The sequence below is a fragment of the Lepidochelys kempii genome, chromosome 1 (assembly GCF_965140265.1).
Source record: "Lepidochelys kempii isolate rLepKem1 chromosome 1, rLepKem1.hap2, whole genome shotgun sequence".
Taxonomy (NCBI): Eukaryota; Metazoa; Chordata; order Testudines; family Cheloniidae; genus Lepidochelys; species Lepidochelys kempii.
Genome location: NC_133256.1, coordinates 222,237,379 through 222,265,294, shown reverse-complemented (window position 1 = coordinate 222,265,294; position 27,916 = coordinate 222,237,379). Strand labels below are relative to the sequence as shown.

At 40.0% G+C, this 27,916-nt stretch overlaps 1 protein-coding gene across 1 annotated transcript in view; it reads right to left on the bottom strand.

Annotated features, from left to right (window-relative positions):
• LOC140907760 (potassium voltage-gated channel subfamily KQT member 1-like) overlaps positions 1-27,916 on the bottom strand; it is a 744,155-nt gene that overhangs the window by 678,037 nt on the left and 38,202 nt on the right. The window contains exon 2 of the mRNA XM_073334512.1: positions 20,473-20,563. Coding sequence (XP_073190613.1) covers positions 20,473-20,563 — 91 coding nt within the window. The remainder of the gene's footprint in view (positions 1-20,472; positions 20,564-27,916) is intronic.

The following is a 27,916-nucleotide window of genomic DNA, read 5'->3' as shown; positions in this document are numbered from 1 at the left end:
TAATTAACACCTTACGCAAGTGAAATACCTTTCATAAAGTAGCACTCCAGGTTATGGAAGCTATCCTATGTGTCTTACTCTGGCAAAAGTGTTCCCTCAGTAAGGGCTGCAGGATGAGGCCCCATGAATTCAATGTGCTAGACAACCCACTTCTCTCTATTGCATGCACCATGCCCTGGGGTCAGATAAATGTAGCAAGGCACTGATTTGTAGAAACATTTATGAAAAGAGAATATTGAACACACCAACTTCTGCTTTTTGGAATTTCTTCCTGGAAAAAGCTACATTAAGAAAATTCAGATTGCACCATTAAGCAAACAGAACTCAGGAAGCAACAAATTTAAGGTTGCACTTGACCTCACTAGCACAGATTCATAATGGCAGTCTTGAATGACATGGTTATATAGCTGAAATCATGCAAGTGGGTGAGGGTCACTGAAAAAAAAAAGGGAGACGAGGCCGAGATAAATATATATAGAGTAGCGCTCGGTACTGGAGAATGCTGCATCACATGTATCTAACTGGAGAAAAGCTGTATGAAATCAATGATTTAAAGAAAAATATCATAAAATATAAAATCTGTCATGTGGAACTACTTCACCAGACATCATGGTCCCACACTCCTCAAACTGTCCACAGCAGGGAGCACCCCTCTGCAAACCTTAGAAAGATGTTGCCTTTGAAGCTCTGAAGCCTCAAGTTATATACTGGCTCTAGCAAAATTTAGACAAACTCTTTGAATAAAATGTCTATCATATAAACTTAGACATGACACAAGGAAAGAATAGCAACAAACAGTGAAAATGGGGTGGTGGGGTCATGGAAAAGATGGTTCAGAGCTTTGAAAATAAAATTAAGACTGTTCAGTTTCTTATGCACCCTTCCTCATTATTTCACTTCTACACCATTCTAGGTTTTGGTTGCCACTATGAGATTAAGTTTACTATTTTGAACTATTCTTTATGGTTGTAGCATTGGGTGGCAATGGATAGGGATAAAGGAGGTGAGAGGAGAAGCTGAAGCACAACAGATGAAGAGGGAATGATAAAGCTTGGAGAGACGGGAATGGTTAAAAGGCTGATGGAAGAAGTTAGAAGTAAGTCAGCAAACTAAGATGGCATGGTGAAAGGCAGCCAAAATTTGACAGGACTGGCAACCATGAATGAAGAAGATCAAAAGGTGGGATGATCAATTACATGTTTAAAACAATCAAATAAAACAAGACTGTTGTGTATAATAAGAAAAAAGTCAAACAATGAGTTACTGTCTATACAACTAAAATTATATAAGCATTAGTATCCAAGTGATAAGAGAACACAATGCCAGGAAGGCTGAGCCAAGTAAACATCATGAGACTACATATTTATCCATTCAGATACTTAATGGTGCTCATCACCACAGTATCTGAGTGACTCAAAATTTCTAATGTATTTATTCTCACAGTACCCAGTGAGGTAGTGAACTACTATTATCCCCAATTTACAAATGGTAAACAGGCACAGAGAGGCTAAATGACTTGCCAAGGATCAGAGACTGTGGCAGAGCAGAAAATTGAACCCAGGTCTCCCACAGCCCAAAGCAGCACCCTAGCCATGGGATGATCCTTCCTCTCTAGATGCAGGAGAGCATGGTGTGATGCTGCTGCTGCTCTTCAGTGAACAGCCTCCAGGGGAGCACAGGGCCCCTAAAGACTGCCTCCACGAGGCAAAGTTGACAGCAGTGATGGGCACTATCTGTGTAGTATCTGGACATCTTCCACATAAAATGGATTTCATGGACACTCTGGCTTGTGAGTTTTTACCTCCCAAAAGCAACAGAGCCAGAGTGTCCATGAAATCCACACTGCTATAGCTAATCAAGTTTATGTGGATGATGCTCAGACACTACAGGGATGAGCAGGAGTAGAAGACTAAGAGACAAAAATGGTTAAACATTTAAAAAAACCCCAACTTTACTAAAAATAGACGTTAACCTTTAGGTTGACAAACAGTAAATTTAAGTTTGAAAAGAGTTATTACAGAGTAATATAGCGGTAAAATATGAACATCTCTTGACCATGAATAGAGGGGTCTGCCCACTCCAAAGTGCCCAATAAAAGTTGTTTACAAACATTTGGAAGTTAGGTCATGGGGCCCAGCTTAGAATGTGAATATAGCAATGATTTTTAAGTCCAGCTGCCCATTTCAAACTAGAACGTATGTTATCAGTGAAGACCAAATTGTATTTCCTATCCCCATTTTAATTCAAACCACTATAGCATTAAACAGATGGCATATTACTAAAATTCTTTTTTTTTAATTGAACATAAGTTTTAATTGGAAATAAGTGCTCTACAATGAAAATACACATTTTATTCTTTTTGAATGTGGGAAGCAGAATACCATCCATCCAAGCCCCTTCAATAATATTTGCATCCACAAGTGAACAAATACACTTGTGGATGCAAATATTATTTATCTATCTCCTCTGAGCCAACAATTTTTATTTACTCGAAGAGTTCAATATCAAGGTGTTAAAATACCATTCACCTCAAGCCAATATATGAATTGACACATTTGCTTGTGTCAGAATACTGTATTTGTATTGAAAAAAGAATTTATTCACCTAAAACTATTCTTTGAAACAATATATAAATACTAAATACTTGTTAAACAGCACGATTTTTGTATTTGCCCCTCTCCAGCAACACAAAAGGAAACTAGATATTCCTTTATTACATCGGGGGGGGGGGGTGAGTTAAAATGATGATGTATGTGCATTGTAAATAACAATGGTGACCTCTTCTGGTAGAAATATATATGAAAATAGACCTTTGGTTTCCAGCAGCCAAAGCATTCAGTAGATTAACACTCAGAGGGATTGTTTGGAAATTAAACTGGGTCCATTTAATAGCTTATATTTGTATAATATCACATCCATAAGGATCTCAATGCAATTTACATATTTACAGTTTACACAAACTATTAGAATACACAGATCTCTCTACTCCCCTCTTCTCTGCCCTTCAAATGAAATACGGAGGTAGTTTATTACATAATAAACCTACAGAGGAAATGAATGCAGATGAAAATGAAGGGAGTTGGATGGATGGTATTATGCTTCCCACATTCAAAAAGAATAAAATGTGTATTTTCATTGTAGAGCACTTATTTCCAATTAAGGAACAACAACAAAAACAGGTCCTGATCCTGCAAGCTATTCTGCACAGGCTGAGTCCACACCCACACAGAGTCCCATTGAAGTCAGAGGAGCTCTGCAGTCTGTTCACACAGAGCAGGATTAGGCCATAACATCTCTATGACAGAGACAGATCTCAAGAGCACAGAATGACTCACTAAAGTTCTGTATCTGAAATAAAACACAAGGTAACAGACACCACATCGCTACCCCTGAAGAAAATAGGAGTCTCCTACAAATGACAGTGCCGTTAAAGCAGAATCACAACTTCTTGGAGTTACAGGATTGGATACACTCCTGAAAAAACCTCACCTACTCTATTGCCCCCTACATTTTGTGACATGCGCTTATTAAAACCATGGGATGACAAGGAAATATATTTTTTCATAAGGAAAATGAAGTTTGCACATGAGTCAAATTCTCAGTTTAAAAAAAAATTGTTGGCCAAGCCCCCTCTCATGGACACTTCTGATGGTGTAAAGTAACTCTGACAATTTTAGTGCTTTGCAACAGAACTGCCCATCAGCTACCAAGTCCCTAAAATAGGAGTAACTTCTACCTCCATGCACTTCTGCAAAGTCTGCTCTGAAATGGAATAATTTCCTTCCTTACTCCCACTACTGCCATTCTTTCCTCCAAATCTCCTTTACCACACAAAACCACCACTCTGCAACCCAACGTTTCCAGCATGGCCGGCCACAAGAAATCATCAGTGAGACTTTTCAGTTTTTAAAGCTCTTTCCCAGCATGGATAATTTAGCTAGTTATCGGCTTAATTTTATTCTACATAAATGAACTAAAATTTTGGGAGTTTTTTTAAAATATGAAAAAAGTTTGTAATTGAGATAACAGACAAATGAGGCTAAAAAAGTAGACAGGCACATTCCACACAAGCCATGGTATATAATATATTTTCATTTTCTGGGTGCAATAATTGTTTAGGGAGTGCTAGAATATTTTCTCTGTGACTTTTAATTAACACCACTAAATATAAAAACAAACAGCAGTCACTGTATTACCATGATCACACTATCAAGATCATTTCAACATAGCTTTGTGAAGCAATGACTACCCTGGAACGCTGAGACCTATTTTGCTTTTGAACTACCACCTTGTCGATATTTATGGCTGAAAGAAAGCTTTAACTTGATCATACTATAGGAACCATGAATCGTCATGCAAGTTCAGTGCCTTATGGGAAGAGGAAATGGATAAAGAGGGAAAAGGGCTTAAATTACTAGAGTAAATCAGATTTTTAAAAGAAGCACAGAATTTAGAAAAGAGGTACCTATTATAAGTGATCGTAGACATTAAAAGCAAAATGAAACAGCTCAGTAAGCAACATTTCAGTAGGGGAAGAAACTATCGTCAAACTTTCACAATGAAATCAAATTAAACAGTAGAAAAGTTTAGCAGAATTTTTTTTTAATCTTGACAGGAGAAACTGGACGGAACTTTTCAAAACATTGGATAATGAAAACTTAGAGCTGACCCACGGTAGAAATCAAGTGCAATGGCAGACAGTATACAAAATTGGATATACATTTTTAAAAACAGCAAATGTAGTGAAACTTCCTAATTATTTCCCTAAGGAAAGTTTACTACAAGAGTAAAAACCATGATCATTCTTTTTGAAGAGGAAATTATCTGTGTTTTTAATTATCTATCACCAAGCCAGATATAGAAGAAAAGCATGAAGACATTATTGGAGCACTAAAATGGGAAATTTGAAATACATGGAGTTTCCATGTTAAAAACAAATTATGAACTCTAAAAAACAAAAAACAATAGAATAAAAACTTCATAGAAAGCATGTTCATGCTGGAAGTAACTAGGATTATACTAGAATTAGGTGGGCAATAAGGAAAAAGGACAACACATAGCTGTAATGCTCTATGATTAAGATGACCATTTATATCATTGATATTCACTGTTATACAATTGCAACAAATCTTGCATAAAGTTTTTCCATGTAAGGTGTCAATGGAAAAGTTACAATTTATCTAGTCTGATTAACCTGGTTAAATCCATGCATCATCTTTGTATCTAAAGTTATCAATACTGGCTATGATTTGTACCTCAAACATGTATTGTGTGTCTAGAGTGACACTCCCCGGATAGATTTACATCAGGGCTACACAGCTATGTGTTGATGGCCGATTAAGGACACAACTCTGACAATGGGCCGTTGAAGACACTCATCCCATCCAGACAGCTCTTCTGGAGGATGAACTTCCCCAAAACTTGAGGTCTGAGGTGTTGGGTTCAGACCCATCTCTAATTATAAATACTTGTAGGGGATGAGGACATTCAGGGCAAAGTACAGCCAATGGAAATAAAGGGATGATGTTCTGTGACATGTTACCATACTGCACCAAATTTGGGATCTTGCACTTTTTACATTGCTGTATGTGTCATCATGAAGACAGAAGTTGATTTATCATGCAAAATATCATCAACTCAGGGGCACAGCAAATGCAAGACAAATCATCCAGAAATAGGAACTACTGTGCTTATTTCTAGCGAAGACCTGTTCTTCTCCCATCTTCCCAACTCACCCTGATTATCCATTCTCTTATATATTCCTATATATCCTATATTCCAGAGTGGGATTTTCAAAAGCATTCACCTGTTGGCTCATCTCTGCTGTTAGTGACATCTATGGTAAAACTCCTATTGACCTCAACAGCAACATTATTGGACGAAAGTAGGGTGCTTTTGAAAGTCAGCAAGTGTTTTATTTTTATACTTTCAGGTCTATAGACTTAAGTATAATAGAACATTTGGAATCCTTGGCACAGAAATGTCTCAAGTGAAAAGTATTCATTAAAAAAAGTGACTCGACCCTGAAAAGTCAAAGTAAAAATGACACCTTCTTAACATATCTGATCCCTACGAATATAAGAACATCCATATTGGGTTCATCTAGCCCAGTAACTGGTCTTCTGACACAGTGGCCAATGTCAGGTGCCCCAGAACAGGTAATCAAGTGATCCATCCCCTGTCGCCCATTCCCAGCTTCAGGCAAACAGAAGCTAGGGACACCATCCCAGCCCATCCTGGCTAAGAGCTATTGATGGACCTATCCTCTATGAATTTATCTAGTTCTATAACAGGGTTAAAAAAAGTCTTGGCCTTCACAACATCCTCTGGCAAAAGAGTTCCACAGGTTGACTGTGCATTGTGTGAAGAAATACGTCTTTTTGTTTGTTTTAAACCTGCTGCCTATTGATTTCATTTGGTGAGCCCTCGTTCTTCTATTATGAGGAGGAGTAAACACTACCTTATTTTCTCCACACCAGTCATGATTTAATAGGCCTCAATCATACCCCCCCCCTTAGTCATCTCTTCTCCAAGCTGGAGAGTCCAAAGCTTAATCTCTCCTCATACAGAAGTTGTTCCATACCCCCTAATCATTTTTGCTGCCCTTTTCTGAACCTTTTCCAAGTCCAATCCATCTTTTGAGATGGGGTGACCACATCTGCACGTGGTATTCAAGATGTGGGCATACCATGGACTTATATATAGGCAATATGACATTTTCGGTCTTATTATCTATCCCATTCCTAATGATTCTCAACATTGTTCGCTTTTTTGACTGCTGCTGCAGATTGAGTGGATGTTCCAGAGAACTATCCACAATGACTCCAAGATCTCTCTCGAGCGGTAACAGCTAATTTAGACCCCATCATTTTATATGTATAGTTGGGATGTTTTCCAATGTGCATTACTTTGCATTTATCAACATTGAATGTCACCTGCCATTTTGTTGTGCAGTCACCCAGTTTTGGGAGAACCTTTTGTAGCTCTTCGCAGTCTGTTTGGGACTTAACTATCTTGAGTAGTTTTGTATCATCTGCAAATGTTGCCACCTCACTGTTTAACCCTTTTTCCAGATCATTTATGAATGTTGAATAGTACTGGTCTCAGTGCAGACCCCTGGGGGACACCCCTATATACCTCTCTCCATTCTGAAAACTGACCATTTATTCCTACCCTTTGTTTCCTATCTTTTAACCAGTTGCCAGGCCATGAGAGGACCTTCCCTCTTATCCCATGACAGTTTACTTTACTTAAGAGCCTTTGGTGAGGGACCTTGTCAAAGGCTTTCTGAAAATCTAGAGTACACTATATCCACTAATCCCCCTTGTCCACATGCTTGTTGACCCCCTCAAAAAATTCTAGTAGATTCGTGAGCTATTATTTCCCTTTACAAAAACCATGTTGACTCTTCCCCAAATTATGTGCAACTATGTGTCTGACAATTCTGTTTTTAAGTATAGTTTCAACCAGTTTGCCTGGTACTGAAGTCAGATTTACTGGCCTGTAATTGCCGGGATAACCTCTGGAGCCCTTTTTAAAAACTGACGTCACATTAGCTATCCTTCAGTCATCTGGTAGAGAAACTGATTTAAAAGGATAGGTTACAAACTACAATTAGTAGCTCTGCAATTTCACATTTGAATTCTCTCAGAACTCTTGGGTGAATACCCTCTGGTCTGGTGACTTATTACTGTTTAGTTTATCAATTTGTTCCAAAACCTCCTCTACTGAGACCTCAATCTGGGACAGTTCCTCAGATCAGGCACCTAAAAAGAATGGCTCAGGTTTGGGAATCTCCCTCACATATTCAGCAGTGAAGACTGATGCTAAGAATTCATTTAGTTTCTCTGCAATGGCCTTATCCTTGAGTGCTCCTTTAGCATCTCTATTGTCCAGCAGCTGCACTGGTTGTTTAGCATGCTTCCTGCTTCTGATGTACTTAACATTTTTTTTGCTATTACTTTTGAGTCTTTGGCTAGGTGTTCAAATTATTTTTTACACATCATTTGCCAGAGTTTATGCTCCTTTCTATTTTGCTCATTAGGATTAGACTTCCACTTTTTAAAGGATGCCTTTTTGCCTCTCACTGCTTTTTACTTTCTTGTTCAGCTACAGGGGCACTTTTTGGGGTTATTTTACTATGTTTTTTAATTTGGGATATACATTTAAGTTGAGCCTCTATTATGATGTCTTCAAAAAGTTTCCATGCAGCTTGCAGAGATTTCACTTTTGGCACTGTACCTTTTAATTTCTGTTTAACTAACTTCCTCATTTTTGTGTAGTTCCTTTTTCTGAAATGAAATGCTGCAGTGTTGGGCTGCTGTGGTGTTTTTAAACACCGCAGGGATGTTAAATTTAATTATATTATGGTCACTATTACCAAGCGGTCCAGCTATATTCACCTCTTGGACCAGATCCTGTGCTCCACTTAGGACTAAAACTACTTCTCCTATGATGGGTTCCAGGACTAGCTGCTCCAAGAAGCAGTCATTTAAGGTGTCAAGAAACTATCTCTGCATCCCGTCCTGAGGTGACATGTATCCAGTCAATATGGGGATAGTTGAAATCCCCCATTATTATTATTATTGAGTTTATTTTTATAGCTTCTCAATCTCCCTGAGTATTTTGCAGTCACTATCACCATCCTGGTCAGGTGATCAGCAATATAACCCTATTGCTATATTCTTACGATTCAAGCATGGAATTACTATCTATCGAGATTCTATTGTATAATTTGTTTCATTTCAGATTACACTTCATTTGATTAAATGCTTTCTTTCACATCTACAGCCACTCCCCCACCACCACGACCTGTTCTGTCCTTCCAATATATTTTGTACCCTGGTATTACTTACTGTGTCCCATTGAATATCCTTATTCCACCAAGTTTGTGATGCTTATTATATCAACATCCTCATTTAATATGAGGCACTGTAGTTCACCCATCTTATTATTTAGACTTCTAGCATTTGTATATAAGCACTTCAAAAACTTGTCACTTATCTGTCTGCCATTACATGATGTAATTGAACGCGACTTCTTTTCATTTGACAGTTTCATCATAGAATCCTAGAATATCAGGGTTGGAAGGGACCTCAGGAGGTCATCTAGCCCAACCCCCTGCTCAAAGCAGGACCAATCCCCAATTTTTGCCCCAGATCCCTAAATGGCCCCCCTCAAGGATTGAACTCACAACCCTGGGTTTAGCAGGCCAATGCTCAAACCACTGAGCTATCCCTCCCCCAAGATCCTACCTGTACTTTATCATCTTCATCCTCTCCCCCTTACTAGGACATAGAGAACCTCCAATAGCTCCTTCCCTAACAGATGTCTCTGTCCAAACCACATGCTTCTCTGCACTTGTTGGCTTTCCCCTAACCCTTAGTTTAAAAACTGCTCTGACCTTTTTAATGTCAAGTGCCAGCAATCTGGTTCTATTTTGGATTAGGTGGAGCCCATCCTTCCTGTATGGGGTCCTCCTTTCCCAAGTTTCCCCAATTCCTAATAAATCTAAACCCCTCCTCCCTACACTATCGTCTCATTCATGCATTGAGACCCTGCAGTTCTCCCTGTCTAACTGGCCCTGTGCGTAGAACTGGGAGCATTTCAGAGAATGCTACAGGAGGTCCTGGACTTCCGTCTCTTACCTAGAAACCTAAATACCCTGTGGGCATAAGTCACTTGGTGAATCAGTACAGTTCCATATTTATCTCTAAGTTTCTCTAATTCAGTTTTACAGGCACTTCTGTACAAATCTCACTGAAGCCAGACATATTGTGACTAGTCTCCTTGATAGACAAAACTGAATGAATCATTGTGTCTCATTGGCTGTTAGGGATTGGCCAATGAGATCAGATTAGTGCAAACCCCTTCTTTCCCACTTCCCCCACCCCACCCCTCAAAAGTCATTCATCCACAACATAAAGCTAAGCTAAACCAAACCATTATACAAAGTTGAAAAAAATTAGCTGTTTTTCTCACCTCTTTTACATTTCTGTAGACCAGTGCGCTTCCAGATTTTTGATAGGGACACTATCAAAGGTATCCAAGCCACCCAAAATTGGGTTTCGTGTACCACACCTGACCCAAAACAAGCATTAAACAGAAATCACACCAAAAGCACTGCTCCCGTGAGTTTTCCAGACTGATTTTGTAGGCTCAAGAGGTCCAGAAAATTTGGATAAACAACTGGACTTGTGTGCTTATCTAAAAAAACCTGATCCTCTAACACTTTTTGAAATCCACTCATGAATTCTACATACCTTTTCTGTTCACCATAAACTTGTTCTGATGTCACTGCCTTTGTGTTCTGGCTTGCTAAATAGCCAGAATGGGGCAAAGAATCAACAGCTAAGGTCCTACAATTTATCTTGCATAGCATGACCACAAACTAAATTACCTCATCAAGCAAAGGAGCTGGCAACAAGCTCATAACAGCTAAGTGACAAATATGCATCATATTTGTTGCTTGGAAAAGAGCTCCTTTTAAAAGAGAGGGCACATCTCCCTCAGCTGGCAGCAAATAGAAGCTCAAGACAAGCAATCTCACAAGTCCCAAAACCACAGAAGTGAAGTTAATGCATTGTTAATCAGATGGAAAATTATGGCACGTGCCTGTCTTTTCCTGACTACCAGAGAGCAGAAATTCACTCCAAGCCCAAGCGAACACCACAAGTAGAGCTATTACTACATTCTGTGAACCGTGCTTGTGTGATTAAATGATTTCCAACTCAGCGACAGTTTTTTTCTGATATATCCCTGTCATCTTTTAGGATATAACTTTACATTCAACTTTGAAGACTTGCTTTAGGAGCAATTTGACACAAGTGTCCTAAGCACAGGAACATTATTTCCCCCCAGAATTAGGTTAAAATTGTTTCAGCTGCTTTTATTTGAAGCCTCCAACAATTTTAGTAAAAAGAAAAGGAGTACTTGTGGCACCTTAGAGCCTAAAATTTATTTGAGCATAAAAGCTTTCGTGAGCTACAGCTCACTTCATTGGATGCATGCACTGGAAAATACAGTTGGGGGATTTTACATACCTATTATTTCATGTTCCATGTGTTACCATACACACTAACGAGAGAGATCAGGTAAGGTGAGCTATTACTAGCAGGAGAGAAAAAAATTTTAGTGATAATCAAGGTGGGCCCTTTCCAGCAGTTGACACAAACGTGTGAGGAACAGTAGGGGGGAAAATAGTTTTACTTTGTGTAATGACACATCCAATCCCAGTCTTTATTCAAGCCTAAGTTAATGGTGTCCACTTTGCAAATTAATTCCAATTCAGCAGTCTCTCAGAGTCTGTTTTTGAAGCTTTTTTGTTGAAGAATTGCCAGACATCAAGAATTATAACATTTAAAAACCAATCTGAGAACACTTCAATCTCTCTGGTTACTCACTCAATTACAGACCTAAAAGTCGCAATTCAACAAAAAACCTTCAAAAAAACTCCCACGAGAGACTGCTGAATTTGAATTAATTTGCCAAGCAGACACCATTAACTTAGGCTTGAATAAAGACTGGGAGTGGATGTGTCATTACACAAAGTAAAACTATTTTCCCCCCCTACTGTTCCTCACACGTTCATGTCAACTGCTGGAAAGGGCCCACCTTGATTATCACGACAAAAAAGTTTTTCCTCTCCTGCTAGTAATAGCTCATCTTACCTGATCACTCTTGTTACAGTGTGTATGGTAACACCCATTGTTTCATGTTCTGTGTATATAAAATCTCCCCACTGTATTTTCCACTGCATGCATCTGATGAAGTGAGCTGTAGCTCACAAAAGCTTATGCTCAAATAAATTTGTTGGTCTAAGGTACCAAAACTACTCTTTTTGCATATACAGACTAACATGGCTGCTACTCTGAAACCTGACAATTTTAGTGCCTCTCAGATGCCTCTTTAGTCCCCCTCTTCACAAAAACTTTCCTTTTAAAAGTTGTAGTAGTGTTGTATTCTCCCCTTGACACATGCACATAAATTGCCTGAATGCCAATTGATTTCACACATCAAGAGAATAGAACGCTGAGTTTTATAGCCCAATCGATTTTTACTATTCTTTTTATAAGCTTCGAAAAGGCATGGATAAAGATAAAAACCATTAATGCACATGCAGTAAGTGCTATGCATAATGGGCCAAGTTTGTCCCTGGTAAAAATTCCATTAAGAAGAATGATCTTAACCCCTCAAAAGAATGCCACATTCAGGTCTGAATGTGTGTTGTATAGAATTCCCATTGTCAGGTGTCACCAACTTGGAAATGGTAACTTAATAAGGGCTATTTCAGTAGAACTAAACGCAGATCTTGAACAGGAAGACACCAAAATTATGCTCTACCATTTAGCTCACTCTCAATGTAGAACACAACACAACCTTCCACAAGTTACAGTTAAATGAATCTTCTCCAGTGTTAGCTACAGTATGCAGTCTCATTGTTCGAAAAATAGAAACAAGCTGTAATGCAGGGGTACATGTCACTGCAGTCTTATCATGCATTTGTGACACAGGATTTTATGAGTGCTTCAGTTTGAGTCTCCATCCCTGGCCACCAATGCAGATCCCATAGTCATTTGGTTCTGACAATTCCTTTATGAGTATTGTGTGCCAGGTGTATGAATTTTGACTAATTCTTCTGGCACAAGTAGCCGGTGTGTACCTTGTAGCATACAGCCATTAAGCAAAGGAAGTTCATCCCGAACTCTAAAGTAAGGCAGCAAAACTGGGTCAAGTCTTTTAGGTTTACTGGGCCATCTCTATCAGAAATACCCGTAGTTTTTGTTGAATTGGACACGCTGAACAAGCAGCTTGAAATTGTTCTCTTGTAACAGGCATCCTCTACAGCCTCATCCTCCGGTGGACCATCTGGTGAAGGGGAAGGCAGGTGAGAAAAGCAATCAGCTACCACATTTTGGTTTCCAGGCTTATATTTCAGTTCATAATTGAAAGAGTCGTCTTGCAGACCATCTAGCAATACGATATCCTGCTCTTCCCAGTCCTTTCATTGTGAGCAACGTCGTCAAAGGGCTGTGGTCAGTGAGCAACTTGAACGTGCGGCCCCATAGGTAAGTTCTCCATTTTTCAGTAGCCCAGACAAGCAAGAGCTTCTTTTTCAGCTGCAGAATATTTTCTCGCAGCATTACTTAGTATCCTTGAAGCAAATGCAATAGTCCTCTCTGTGTTGTCCTCATGAAGTTGTGTGAGGACAGCCCCAAGTCCATAAACAGAAGCATCATAGTTACAATTGCGGGCAATGCAGGACTGAATAGTGCAAGTACTAGACTATGTACAATCAAGTCTTTCACCATTTCTTGTGAAATGAAAACAAGCTTGTGCATCCGTTGTCCACACTGAGGTTGAACTTCTCTGTAGTTATTCTCGTAACAGTTCAATGACAAACATAATTAGGAATGAATTTTGCATACCAGGAGGTAAGACCCAAGAAGGAACGTAAGGTTTGCAAATCTGTTGGAGGAGCAGCATTTGAAATTGCCAGGATATGATCTGGATCAGGTTTTAGTCCAGCCTGTGAAATTCTATGCCCCAGAAAGGAGAGTTCCATTTGTCTAAATTTGCATTTGGACCCATTGAGCTTGAGGCCTGCTTTTCTGGTGCAGTTTAGTACAGATTGGAAATACTTCTGAGGAGCGTGACAATAACCTGTAAACATGATAATATCATCCAGATAGCACTGAACTCCATGGTCATTCTTCAGACTCAATGACATAGAATATCAGGATTGGAAGGGACCTCAGGAGGTCATCTAGTCCTACCCCCTGCTCAAAGCAGGACCAATCCCCAACTAAATCATCCCAGCCAGGGCTTTGTCAAGCCTGACCTTAAAAACCTCAAAGGAAGGATATTCCACCACCTCCCTAGGTAACGCATTCCAGTGTTTCCCCACCTTCCTAGTAAAAAGTTTTTTCTAATATCCAACCTAAACCTCCCCCACTGCAACTTGAGACCATTACTCCTCGTTCTGTCATCTGCTACCACTGAGAACAGTCTAGAGCCATCCTCTTTGGAACCCCCTTTGGCCTTCCTGATTTCACTCCTGCATGCCTGAGCAATATTTATACTCTTCCCTGGTCATTTGTCCAATCTTCCACTTCTTGTAAGCTGCTTTTTTGTGTTTAACAGTGAAATCCTTGCTGATCTTAGGCCAAGCTGGTCGCCTGCCATATTTACTATTCTTTCTACACATTGGGATGGTTTGTCCCTGTAACCTCAATAAGGATTCTTTTAAAATACAGCCAGCTCTCCTGGACTCCTTTCCCCCTCATGTTATTCTCCCAGGGGATCCTGCCCATCAGTTCCCTGAGGTTGTCAAAGTTAGCTTTTCTGAAGTCCAGGGTCCGTATTCTGCTGCTCTCTTTCTTCCTTGTGTCAGGATCCTGACCTTGACCATCTCATGGTCACTGCCTCCCAGGTTGCCATCCACTTTTGCTTCCCCACTAATGCTTCCCAGGTTGTGAGCAGCAGGTCAAGAGCTCTGTCCCTAGTTGGTTCCTCCAGCACTTGCACCAGGATATTGTCCCCTACACTTTCCAAAACTTCTTGGATTGTCTGTGCACCGCTGTATTGTTCTCCCAGCAGATATCAGGGTGATTGAAGTCTCCCATGAGAACCAGGGCCTGCGATCTAGTAACTTCCGTTAGTTACTGGAAGAAAGCCTCGTCCACCTCATCCCCCTGATCCGGTGGTCTGCAGCAGACTCCCACCATGACATCACCCTTGTTGCTCACACTTCTAAACTTAATTCAGAGACACTCAGGTTTTTCTACCATTTCATACCAGAGCTCGGAGCAGTCAGACTGCTCCGTTACATATGGTGCAACTCCCCCACCTTTTCTGCCCTGCCTGTCCTTCCTGAACAGTTTATACCCATCCATGACAGTACTCCATTCCTGTGAATTATCCCACCAAGTCTGTTATTCCAATCACATCACAGTTCCTTGACTGTGCCAGGACTTCCAATTCTTCCTGCTTGTTTCCCAAGCTTCTTGAATTTGTGTATAGGCACTTGAGATAACTTGCTGTTTGTCCTGCTTTCTTAGTATGAGACAGGAGCCCTCCCCTTTCACATTCTCCTGCTCATGCTTCCTGCCAGTATCCCACGTCCCCACTTACCTCACGGCTTTGGTCTCCTTCCCCTGGTGAACCTAGTTTAAAGCCCTCCTCACTAGGTTAGCCAGCCTGCTTCCAAAGATGCTCTTCCCTCTCTTTGCTAGGTGGAGCCCATCTCTGCCTCGCACTCCTTCTTGGAGCACCATCCCATGATCAAAGAATCCAAAGCCTTCTCCGACACCACCTGTGTAGCCATTTGTTGACTTCCATGATCCGACGGTCTCTACCCAGGCCTTTTCCTTCTACGGGAATACTTTTTTGGAAGGCTCTTGGGACGGATGTGAGACAGTATGGAACACGTTTCAAATGAAGTAGTCCCTCATGTGTAATAAGTGCTGTGAGGTCTCTGCTGTCTTCATGCAACATAACCTGGTGGTATGCGCTCTGCAAATCCAGAGTAGAAAACATCTTTGCTCCACGGAGTTCTGCAAATACTTTTTATGTGAGGAAGAGAATGGCTGTCAATCACAATAGCTTTATTTCACTCCCTTAAGTCCACACAAAGGCAAATGCCTCCACCCTTCTTCTGCATCATTGCTATAGGTGAAACCTATTCCGAGGAGTCACTCTTCAATGTCCTTTTAAACAACTTTCCTAAGTTCCTCTGAAACAGCTTCCCTGACTGAAAATGGTAAGCGCCGTAACTTCTGTTGTACAGGTATCACATTATTCTGCATTTTAACTTTATGCGGAAACCTGTAAGCACCGCTGAGTTTCTCTTCAACCTGGTGTTGGGTCCCAGCTGAAACTCCTGTGTTTACCGCAAGAGTGCTTTGCTGAGGAAGATCAATTTGTCCATTAACTACCCTGAGATTGAAAGCAGCCAGTAAATCTCTGCCAAGGATAGGAGTGCCTTTGTGGACAATGAAGAACTCTGCAGTTACACAGCAATCACCAAAAGTAATTATTGCTGGCAGGCAGCCATGTACCGGAATATGGTTTTTCAAATAGCACACCAAGTGAAGTTTGGGTTCAGAAAGAGGCACATCTTTAAAGTAATGCAAATAGATGGAATCAGCTAGTATAGATACTGCTGAGCCAGTGTCCAACATTCACTGAATAGAGTGTGTGATTTGCCTGAGGGTATGGCGGAAACATTTACAGTGCACTTTATTTGTTCTGGAATATGTGCAGTCGTGATTTTGTCCATGCTCAGCACAGTACCATCTGGTATTGTAACTGCATGCACCTGTTGATTGAACTGGCTGTTGCAACATACTTTAGCAAAATGCCCAATTTTTTTTGCAATGATTGCACTGAGCTACTTTTGCCAGACATCCCGTGTAGCTTGCAAGGTGTGGTGGGGATCCACAGCAAAAACATGCTTTTACAGTATTTTGAATTTGCTGATTCTGTGGTTTTTCATTAGTTTTCCTCTTGTAATCGTTTGTCTGCAGTGATAGCGAACTTTTCTGCAGAGGAGTCACAGCCTGGACTGTGCCTCCTGTATCCATGCTCATTATTTTGGCTTCAGCTGTAGTTGACTCAATCTGAGTAGCAATGGTTATTGCTTTTTCTAGTGTAAGTTGTGGTTCTAGAAGTAAGCTCTCTCTTACACAAAGCATGGTTGTTTTCTCAGTGAGCTGGTCTCTAATCATCTCATCTGCCATATTCCCAAAGTCACTAATTACAATCAGACTCCTCAGCGAAGCAATACAATGCATTATAGTCTCCCCTGTTTTCTGCTCACACCGGCGAAATCTGTAGCGATTAGCTACTACATTCACTTTTGGCACAAATAAATTCTTTAATGAAGTGCAGTCTCATTTATCATCTGCAAGGGGAAAAGTGTAAAATATACGCTGCCCTTCTGCTCAAAGGTAGTGGATTAGCAGAGCACGCTTTCTTACTCCAGAAATCTCTGTAGCACTGATTGCAAGCAGGTAAGTCTCAACATATAGAGCCAGGTAGTAAAAGCCATTGGCAGCTCACCTGGGCTTTGCAGAAAGGGTACAGGTGGGTTCAGAGACAGAAGATCCATCCTAGTCAACAAAATGTTGGAGCAACCAGGCAAGGTACTCACGAACTTCAATAGGACTGTATTTTTAAAGTGGAAACCTCTTCACCAAGCTGCTGCTGCACCCTCGGTAGCTCTCACTCAGCCTCCTCAACTTCCCCCCCTCCTTCCTGTTTCCCATCCTTTCAGACTCCCAACACCCAGTGCTCCCAGTTCTAATAATTACAAGCAGCATCTAAACACCACAAGCGCCGCCCGCCTCCCTCCCCCGCCCCCAAGCGTTCCTCAGACTTTTTGTCAACTGCTGGAAATGGCCCACCTTGATTATCACTACAAAAAAGTTTTTTTCTCTCTGTCCTGCTGGTAATAGCTCACCTTACCTGATCACTCTCTCGTTAGTGTGTATGGTAACACCCATTGTTTCATGTTCTCTTTGTATACAAATCTCCCCACTGTATTTTCCACTGAATGCATCCAATTAAGTGAGCTGTAGCTCACAAAAGCTTATGCTCAAATAAATTTTAGTCTCTAAGGTGCCACAAGTACTCCTTTTCTATTTTGCACAAGTAGCCATATAAATGGCCAATACCACAACTAACCTGTCAGCTGAATTAAGCAGGGAAGCTAAGGATTCAGCGACATGGAAGTGACACTACTCATGTCGCAGAGAAATGGACCTTTCAGCTCAGGGTTGCAACACATTGACAGACTGGCATAGATACTGTCTTAGTACTGTCAATGCCCATGCTTTATCCGTTTGGTTGGGAAAAACAAAAAACCAAAGGACTTGAAGTCACTTGGAAGATTAACCTGGCAGTTCTTCCGCAAGCACTAGATACACAAATACACACACACACACACACGTAACCAGTATAAGAACAGAGGCCAACACTGACTCTCTCTCAGTATCACTATGTCAGGTTCTGACTCAATATATTTTACCATTACAGTATTTATTTATAAGGGTTTTAGAGGCTTGCACATGACCAACAAAATTGCACTTTGTTTGACTCTGAGCAAAGCCAAGCAACATTTGCTACAGCATTAGACAAATGCTTTAAAATAACACTGGGAATCTAATGATGGTTTTAGTCAACTACATGTGAAGGCTGCATGCACTAATGAAGTTTAAGCTCCAGTGAAGTAAATGGGTACCTAAGCTTTGATTCTCAAGCCAGCTGTAAAGCAAAAATCCATCACATTAGGAAATCACAATTTAAAAAAAAACAAAATAGCTGTTGTGATATTACACATTGAGCACAGCAGATCTAGGTTGGATATTAAGAAAAACTATTTCACTGGGAAGGTGGTGAAGCACTGGAATGGGTTACCTAGGAAGGTGGTAGAATCTCCATCCTTAGAAGTGTTTAAGGCCCTGCTTGACAAAGCCCTGAGTGGGATAATTTAGTTGGGGTTGGTCCTGCTTTGAGCAGGGGGTTGGACTAGAACTCCTGAGGTCTCTTCCCACCCTCATCTTCTATGATTCTATGATCTAAGTTGCTGTAAATTTACACCAGTGATTTTCAACCTTTTTTCATTTGCGGACCACTAAACATTTTCAAATGGAGGTATGGACTGGGCACTGTATGTTTTGGTGTTCCATAACCTCTCATCTGAATATCAGTCATTCAAAGCTAGCCTAGGACTGGTGGTAACTGAACACTATTACCATCTGAGGGTCGTTCAGTGGCCATTGTGAAATGAGTTAGTGACCTCAGTCCAATTCCAAATGGACAGCTTTTCCTCACCACAGCAAGATCTAATTGTCACCCTCTACTGGCAGGGACAACAGTGAGACCAAGGACTATAGATAAGCAATGCATATAACAATGTCCTTTTGCAAAATACTAAGTATGCTGCTTAATAAGTTCCCCAAGGAAAGCCTGAGACATTAGTAGATTAGTAAGTGATAAGTCCTGACAAGCACAAATTTATTTGGCCTAAAATCTGAAAAGGACAGCAGTGACACATAGGAGAAGTATGGAATAGGCTGGTAATATTGTTAAAATTCTGCCACTAAACTATGAGAGGCATTGGTGTGATTGCTCTGTCTCTAGGTTGAGCATGAAACTCTACCAGATACTGCTTGTCAAGGTTCTTCCCCCACTCTGAACTCTAGGGTACAGATGTGGGGACCTGCATGAAAACCTCCTAAGCTTACTTTTACCAGCTTCAGTTAAAGCTTCCCCAAGGTACAAATTAATTTTATCCTTTGTCCTTGGAATATCCACTGCCACCACCAAACTCTAACTGGGTTTACTGGGAAACGTAGTTTGGACACGTCTTTCCCCCCAAAATCCTCCCAACCCTTGCACCCCACTTCCTGGGAAAGGTTTGGTAAAAATCCTCACCAATTTGCATAGGTGACCACAGACCCAAACCCTTGGATTTGAGAACAATGAAAAAGCATTCAGTTTTCTTACAAGACGACTTTTAATAGAAATAGAAGTAAATATGAGTAAAGGAATCACCCCTGTAAAATCAGGATGGTAGGTACCTTACAGGGTAATTAGATTCAAAACAGAGAATCCCTCTACGCAAAACCTTAAGTTACAAAAAAGACACACAGACAGAAATAGTCATTCTATTCAGCACAGTTCTTTTCTCAGCCATTTAAAGAAATCATAATCTAACACATACCTAGCTAGCTTACTTACTAAAAGTTTTAAGACTCCATTCCTGGTCTATCCCCGGCAAAAGCAGCATACCGACAGACCCAGACCCTTTGTTTCTCTCCCTCCTCCCAGCTTTTGAAAGTATCTTGTCTCCTCATTGGTCATTTTGGTCAGGTGCCAGCGAGATTACCTTTAGCTTCTTAACCCTTTAGAGGTGAGAGGATTTTTCCTCTGGCCAGGAGGGATTTTAAAGGGGTTTACCCTTCCCTTTATATTTATGACACTGCTAAATCACTGTGCCAGAGAAAGCTTATTACTGCGACTCAAATATTTCTGAAGGTCATAACCTTTTAGCAATTTGCATTCTCCTGGAGGTAGGACACCCCATTAAACACTGCATACCTTGATATATTTTTTTAGCTCAAAAGTTATGGGCTTAAAATAGGAATGTCTAGGTGAAAATTTGTGTTTTGGTTATGCAAGTCAGACTAGATGATCATCATTTTTTTTCTGGACTTAAATAAAAAAATGAACACTGCTACACTATGAATACTCCGATTCTGTAGATTTATAGAATTTCTAAGTAACTTTATTTCATCCTTAAATTCTATATTACTTTTCCATCATATGCAGCAGCTAGTATTTTAAATTCCCTTGTCTTGCTAATAGACTGCCAATAGATCTCTATTTCCTTCCCTTGTTTTTCAACTTACAGAAAGAACAGATTTGTCACCAAAACAATTATATTTTACAAAAAAGGAGTATACTTACCATCCAGAAAAGGGTCCCTGTGGCAAATTCTGAATAATGTTCTATAGTAGAGAGTACACTGAAAATTAAACAAATCAGCACCAGTAGAAATCTGTAACAAAAAACGGAAGTGTTTAATGACATGTCAAAGAGATGCTACACTGCAAATACTGGTTTATCTAATGTTAATCAAAAAAATGCTTCTGTTTCATGTAATTTAATCATCCTTTTCTTCTGCTTCAGCTGAATTCAGTGTTCTGGAAATCCAGAAGTGCCACTTAAGTCCAATGAAGTTTCAGATTTAAAAAAAAAAAAAAAGTGAACTTTCATTACTTGTGGCTATTAAAAAAAAGCTGATACTGTCTTCAGTTAAATACCTAAAATTCACATCATCATCAACTCCTTCCAAAATAGACTTTACACACAGTTACAATGGTTTTAAGTGAAATAGTCACTATTACCTTTACTCTGCAATGGGAATCTTTCAAATTGGCAAGTTAATTCTAATGGGGTCAGGGACACTACTAGAGTTAAGGGTTAAATTAATGACAGGTTTCAGAGTAGCAGCCGTGTTAGTCTGTATCCACAAAAAGAAAAGGAGGACTTGGGGCACCTTAGAGACTAACAATTTTATCTCGGCTTAAGATTTCGTGTAGCTCACAAAAGCTTATGCTCAAATAAATTTGTTAGTCTAAGGTGCCACAAGTACTTTTTTCCTTTTTTTGGTTAAATTAATGTCACTGTAAGTAATTACTGAAGTAATGAAATTAACCACTACAAAATACATACAAACCAGCAGAGATGATGTAATATTTCTATAGCCATTGTTCTAGCACAAGTATATGCACGATTCTAAAAACTTGTTAGAGAACCATAAAATATAAAATGGGGAAAAATTAAGAATGTGGTGCACTTAAATGCTTAAGAATCAATGAAATACCCATTACTTCATTTATTGAAGTATCTTATCAATCATCTCTGCACAAATGGTAACACGCAGAATAGTTGATAGAAGTGCAACTTAATGTTTCACAGAGAACTCATGTCTATACCACAGGATGAATTCTTACTGCACTTCTCACCACCCCCTCCATGCCTCTCAGGAAACGTAGGGCTGAACTGTACATCTGTTCCTACATACATCAGAGAAGCCAAGAGGTTCTGCTTCTTTCATTTGGGTGGCCCAGAAACATTCATCCATACTTACTGACTCCTTCAGCTGTCAAATCCTTTCCTTCTATGACAAGGGTCCTGATCTAAACTCTCACCACAGCTACCAAAGCCATCCACAAAACCTTAGCCCCACATATAACTAGCTGCCAAACTCTTCCCCCATCCCTCAATCTCTGTGGGTTATGGAACGAATTAGTTCAAAGAGCTTACAAGCTCCATCATGAACCTGGCACAACTAGCCCAATAACTCCCGAGCAAAAAAAAAAAAAAGCTGGCAAGCTCTGTTGGCTGCACTGTTTAAAATTCGCAAAAAATCAGCAAATGAAGATAGAAAGGTTCTAACAACATTAACTCATCCGAGTTGTAACCCTGTGTTATACTCCTGATTTTCTTGTCAAAACGAGTACTTAAGTTAGATATTGTTTATGTCATTAAATATATGATAAATATAGGAAGAGGAACACAGTAGAATTATTGCTGCTCTAGGACCTTTAAGTTTTGCATTTCCTACATTTCAGTGATCTTGACTGCAGTCTTGTTTTTTATACTAAGCCTTTTTTCATTCAGTTGTTCACAAGTGCATAATCAAGTTTCCTGGACTCTGACAGGCTAAATATGTTTTGCCTTATAAAAGCAAAACAGTACATTCTCCTTCCTTTTAATAGTTTTTAGAAGGCATCTCAAGCCAAGAACTACTCACTGCTGGGCTTATTTTTTCCCCTACCATAGCGAAGTCCACACTATGGCTCAAGCTGCTCAGCAGGTGGTGCTGCTAACAGTTGTGCCCAGCATCTTATAATTTGGGAGACAATTACAGGAAGAATATAGTATTAACCAGAATCTGTAAAGTGAAAACCATCATTTAACTGAGATATAGGAGTTTACAGCCTTAAAAACCAACAGCCTCAAATCTCTGTTTCCTGTATGGTCTAATTACTAATGTGCCTGTGTTAATCATATTAATTCTTGGTCATATGCTGCAGTGACCTTCAAAACCAGTTGCAAATGTCCCTTTTAACGACATTGTGTGGTTTTAAACAAAATAAAAAACTGGGAGGGACTTTAGGATTGCCTATTCTCCAGTATTGACTCAGAATTTCAGAGGGAAGGGAAACAGAGCTGTGATTTGTGTTCCAGCAGGAAAGATTAAATATCTTAGTACAGTTGGTTCTCTCATCCACAGCATTCCAATTAAATTGCCTCCAGGTCAAGTCCTAGTGTGAATTTTGTGTCCTGACATTTCTTACTGTGAACAAGGAACTACTGCTCTGCAAGTTCCTTAGAAGTTTTAAGCTCCACAAATATCTGTTGTCACAGAGGGGGTTTTGGCTAAGTTCAACTGTTGATACTTTCAAGTTGATCAGCTGTGCTCCTACTAAGCTCACCAACTGTCACAGCAATATAAATAACTAAAACGCTTTTCAGTTGACACAGGATGAATTGCCCCCTGCATGCATCCCCAAAATATGAATACAGATCTTAAGAGATGGAAGGATTGACAAAACATACCAATGAAGCAAGCATTTAGGCCCAAATTAGTTGCTCACTTAACCCAGTAGAATCCTATTCTCCTAGGATGTACATCAGTGTAGAATTTGTCCCTTAAATTTAATAGTTTTCCAAAAAAGTTGTTCTTAATGTTTTACACTTCAAAGGAGGCTCACTTAAAAAATATACTAGATAAAATTTACTGTAGTTAGTACATGGACTACCCAATATTTATGCTTCCTGACAAACAGATTTCTGTCACCCTGTGGTAGACTTTTCTCAGGAGTTCAGATCATGTTGTACTTTCACTACTCTTCGGGCTCCTAATGCTGAATGGATCACAATATCTTTTTTCAACTCTGAAGCCCCTCAACCAACAGAACCTTCCAAAAACCAGCAAAATCAAAAGTTTGAGTGAGGAGAGGTGTGCGCTCTTTTCTGCATCAGAGGTTTTTGAAAGAAAACTGTAGTTGCTGTAATGGATCACAGAAGAGTTGTATGTAATTCAGTATTCACTTCCCCTACAGTGGCCAGTACCAGATGTTTACAGGAAGGCACAAGAAACCCAATAATGGAATAAACCAGAATCTAGACTTCATTTTTAAGCACAAAAAAGGGCAATTTTACATTTGAACCACGTGTAGAATCAATGTGAAATTTCAGAATAAATTTGCAAACATGATACTGTACAAGTAACCTACCGTGGAGAAAAAATTTTCATATGGTACATCAAATAAGTTCACCTAAACAAGTAGTTTAATTCAGGCAGAATTTAATTCATTGAACAGCATTTCCAAGTATCATGATAGGATTTAGGTTTCTATTTCCACATACTGGTCCAAGAAACTCTTATGCATATGCTCAGCTTCACAGCCATCAGTAATCCATTTGAAGTTGAGACTATTCACATGCATACAATTATGTCCGAATGCAAGTCTGTGCAGGATCAAGGCTTCAGTGACCAGTTTTCACTTTCTCCAACATATATTCAGTAGTTTACTTTATAAAATCTTAATGTACCTCAAGAAATTAGTCTAGAAGTAGCTGTATACTTTAGAAGCATCAACTCTGTCTTGATATACTCCTCTCTTATTCTATCATGCAGCAGCATCCAAACCAGATATAAATAATTCATTAAATTTGTTGGTAAGACTCAAAAGATCTTAAATTCTATATGGGTGTTTACAAAACCAATTAGTGTTGCTTTTATCATCATCATCATCATCTCCTCCTCCTCCTCCCTATTATCCTGTGAATTCTAAGGGGTCAACTTCCTAACACTGCCTTTGGGCTCCACAAAGCCCTCAACCACACATCTATTTTTGGGACCAAGAATATAGAGGACACTCATTAAAAACAATAAAACCAAGACATGTTTAGTCGTCTTCTTCTTGCAAGGACGGGCTTGAAAATATAAATCAATATAAACTAGGTGCTAGCTGTAAAAGCTGGTTGCAGATTTTTCCTAAAGATAAGAGATGGCCTTTGTGGACCATGAAAACCCTAGTTCAAAAAAAACTAGATATATTCATGGAGGATAGGTCCATCAATGCCTATTAGCAGGGATGGTGTCCCTAGCCTCTGTTTGCCAGAAGCTGGGAACAGGCAATGGGATGGATCACTTGATTACCTGTTCTGTTCATTCCTTCTGGGGCACCTGGCATTGGTCACTGTCAGGAGACAGGATAGTAGGCTAGATGGATCTTGGGTCTGACCCAGTATGGCCGTTCTTATGTTTTTATGGCCAATGATTCCAAGGTTTTTAAGAGAACCCCAAATTAGTCTGTGTCACACAGGCTGGTGCTAGCACTAGATTCATTACAAGCTCCCTCTCAGCCAGCTGTTAGCTGAGCCTAATTCTCTGCCATACAGTCAACTTGACAGATGTAAAACTCATCCACCACACATAGAAGTGCAATGATTACTTATTTTAATGTTGGCGAGAACTATACATATACTGAAATAATCAGAATGCACACAGCCTAGCACTCATCTATGACAACTGAAGAGTAGACTGAGCCTGTATTATTTAAGATTTTATATACCAATAGTGAGAGTAAGACATCCACTTACTGCATAACCATAAACAAGTGCAATCTAGAGAGAGCTAACATCCACTCACTTAGAAGCAAAGGTTCTTGATCACTCATGCTGCTTTGTTCCACAATTGCTGCCATCTAGGAGTAGTTTTTAAAAGGTAGTACTAAATGAGACAGAGTTGGTGCTAACCCCAGGTTGCAGATTCGTGGTTCTTCCTTGCCCAGTCAGCATCCTGAAGGGAATGTTACATATCTGAAATGTGCGGATATTGAAACATACTTTTGGTCCATACTGAAATTTGCTCTTCCACATTCACCTCATGGTCAAAAAGTATCCTCCAAAGTTGCGAATGCTGTCCAACTGCCTGAGAAATTACCCACAAACAGACCCTATAAACAGGCAAGATCTTCTAGGCTTTTCCCCATCACACAAGTTCCTTCTCATGCATTAATACCACAATTTGAGGCACGCAACAAGACAATACAGTCACCATGCTCAGAGTCCTCATCACAAGTGTAAAGGGATAGTTCAAACCATGCCATTACCAATTCTCCAATTATTTCATGTGCATATTGAAAAGTGCCAAAAAAGGTGATCCTTAATTCTGAACAGGAATATTCTTGGGTGCAGGCATAGGTCCTCAACAGCCATTGAAAATTAGACCTCCAAAATAATGGATGAATCCTAAAAAAGAAATCAGTCCATCCACTTGGTTGGATCATTAATATCCTCTAATCAACTGTCATAAGCAGCTGATTGAGTAAGGACACTATCAAGTAAGGACAGTTCGCCCGCTGACAACAACAGGTAGCTTAATGCTTGGTGTAGGCCTGAAAACGGATCTGAAGACAAAGATACTTCTATTTAGATTATCCTGGAGAACTCAGCCACCATCATCCACACGTAGAGATTTGAGAGGGTGATAATTAGTAAGTGAGTTTTTGAACAATAGTCAGACCCTGGCGTATTTCAGCTGTGCGGGGCATTGTGTGCGCTGTAATAAGTGCCACTTACGATACATAGATGCTTTTCACATAGCTTCTGCCCACAGGCTTGAATCTAAGCCCATCCTAACACTGCTTAAACAACGAAAGGTTTAGACCCTGTCAATCCCCCCAAAAAGAGTTTAAGCATTCTGGCCTTCTTGCTCTAAAACTGTCAGTATAATGCAAGGGAATGTGATCTTGATAAAGCAGTTGGAGTCTTCATCCCCTAATTTTTAGCTAGAAGAGTAACTCTAGAGTAGAGTTTGGATGAACAAAGCTTTCCACCACTCAACATCTTCACTAAGAGAATATCACCACTGCCATGGTGAAAGCCGTTTGTAAGAGAATAATATATATTTTATAATGAAACTCATGGAGACAAAAAACAAATTCAGACAGTCATCATTTCATCTGAGGGACAGCATTTCCTTTGTCACAAACTATGGCTCACATCACTCCCTTCTAGGGATATGCCCCCAAAAGGTGAGGAAGTATGTAGGAAGTCCCATGAGATTCACCACATGGTCTTTCCTATTAATACTAACGTCAAAGGAGGTGATTTAGGACTCATGCAGGTGGTGAAACTTTAAATCCCCTGGAACCACCCTTGCACATCCTAAGCCCTGGTGATGTACAGAGTCTCTGGCGTAGATGAGAGAGAGAGAGAGAGAAAGAAACACACCACCCAAGGAATCCTTGTTGCCATTGGGCATCTCCCAAACATCTATGCCTGCACACCTACAAAAACGGAGAAGTTAATGCTGGGCAGAGGACCATTAATAGAGGTACTCGGAAAACGCAATTTCCCTCCCATTGGAGGGTCCAACAATTCAAAATTTGTTTTTGGCCTGGACTGGGATGAAGAGTCAAAAAAATTATGTGGAAAGCAAAATGTCAAAACAAAAAACACCCCCCACACACACACACAATTCTGAAACACTAAAAATGACTTCATTGGAACATTTTTGACAGAACGTTACATGACAATGTCAAAATAAAGTAAAATATATATTAAACCTAATACATATATTAATACTAGATTAAAATTGTAATACAAAATACATCAAAACAGAGAGAGTCAAAACAGTCATTTTGATTTAGATGGGAAAATTACTAAAAACAAATCTAAAAAAGTTAGTTGAAATTGACCCATTCCTGCAAAACAAGTTCCATCAAAAAAGAATTTAACCAGCTCTAAATCACAGAAATGTAAGGCTGGAAGGGATTTCAAAAGGTCATTAGGACCAAGGACACCTAGACCATCCCGGACATGTATTTGTTCTCATCTGATAAAGGCTATTACAGATGCCAAAACTGAAACAGAAGTAACTTATTCAAGGTCATTCAGCAAAGTAATGTCAAAGCCAGAAATTGAACCTAGATCTTCTATATCCACGAGGCCACACTGCCAGCCCTAAATTACCGAGCATATTACCGCTCAGGAATCCACTAACAGTTGTGGGGTACATACCTTGTAAAGCAGTGGTTCTCAAACTATTGTACTGTGACCCCTTTCACATAGCAAGCCTCTGAGTGCAATCCCCCTTTTAAATTAAAAACACTTGTTTAAATATTTAACACCATAAATGCTGGAGGCAGAGGGGGAGTTGGGATGGAGGCCGACAGCACGACCCCCCCCCCCATGAAATAACCTCGCAACCCCCTCAGGGGTCCTGATCCCCAGATTGAGAACCCCTGATGTAGAGCAACAACTAATTGGCTCCACCACTCCCCTGTCCCAACAGCCACCTGAAACCAGGGCTCTTTGGTCTTGTGAG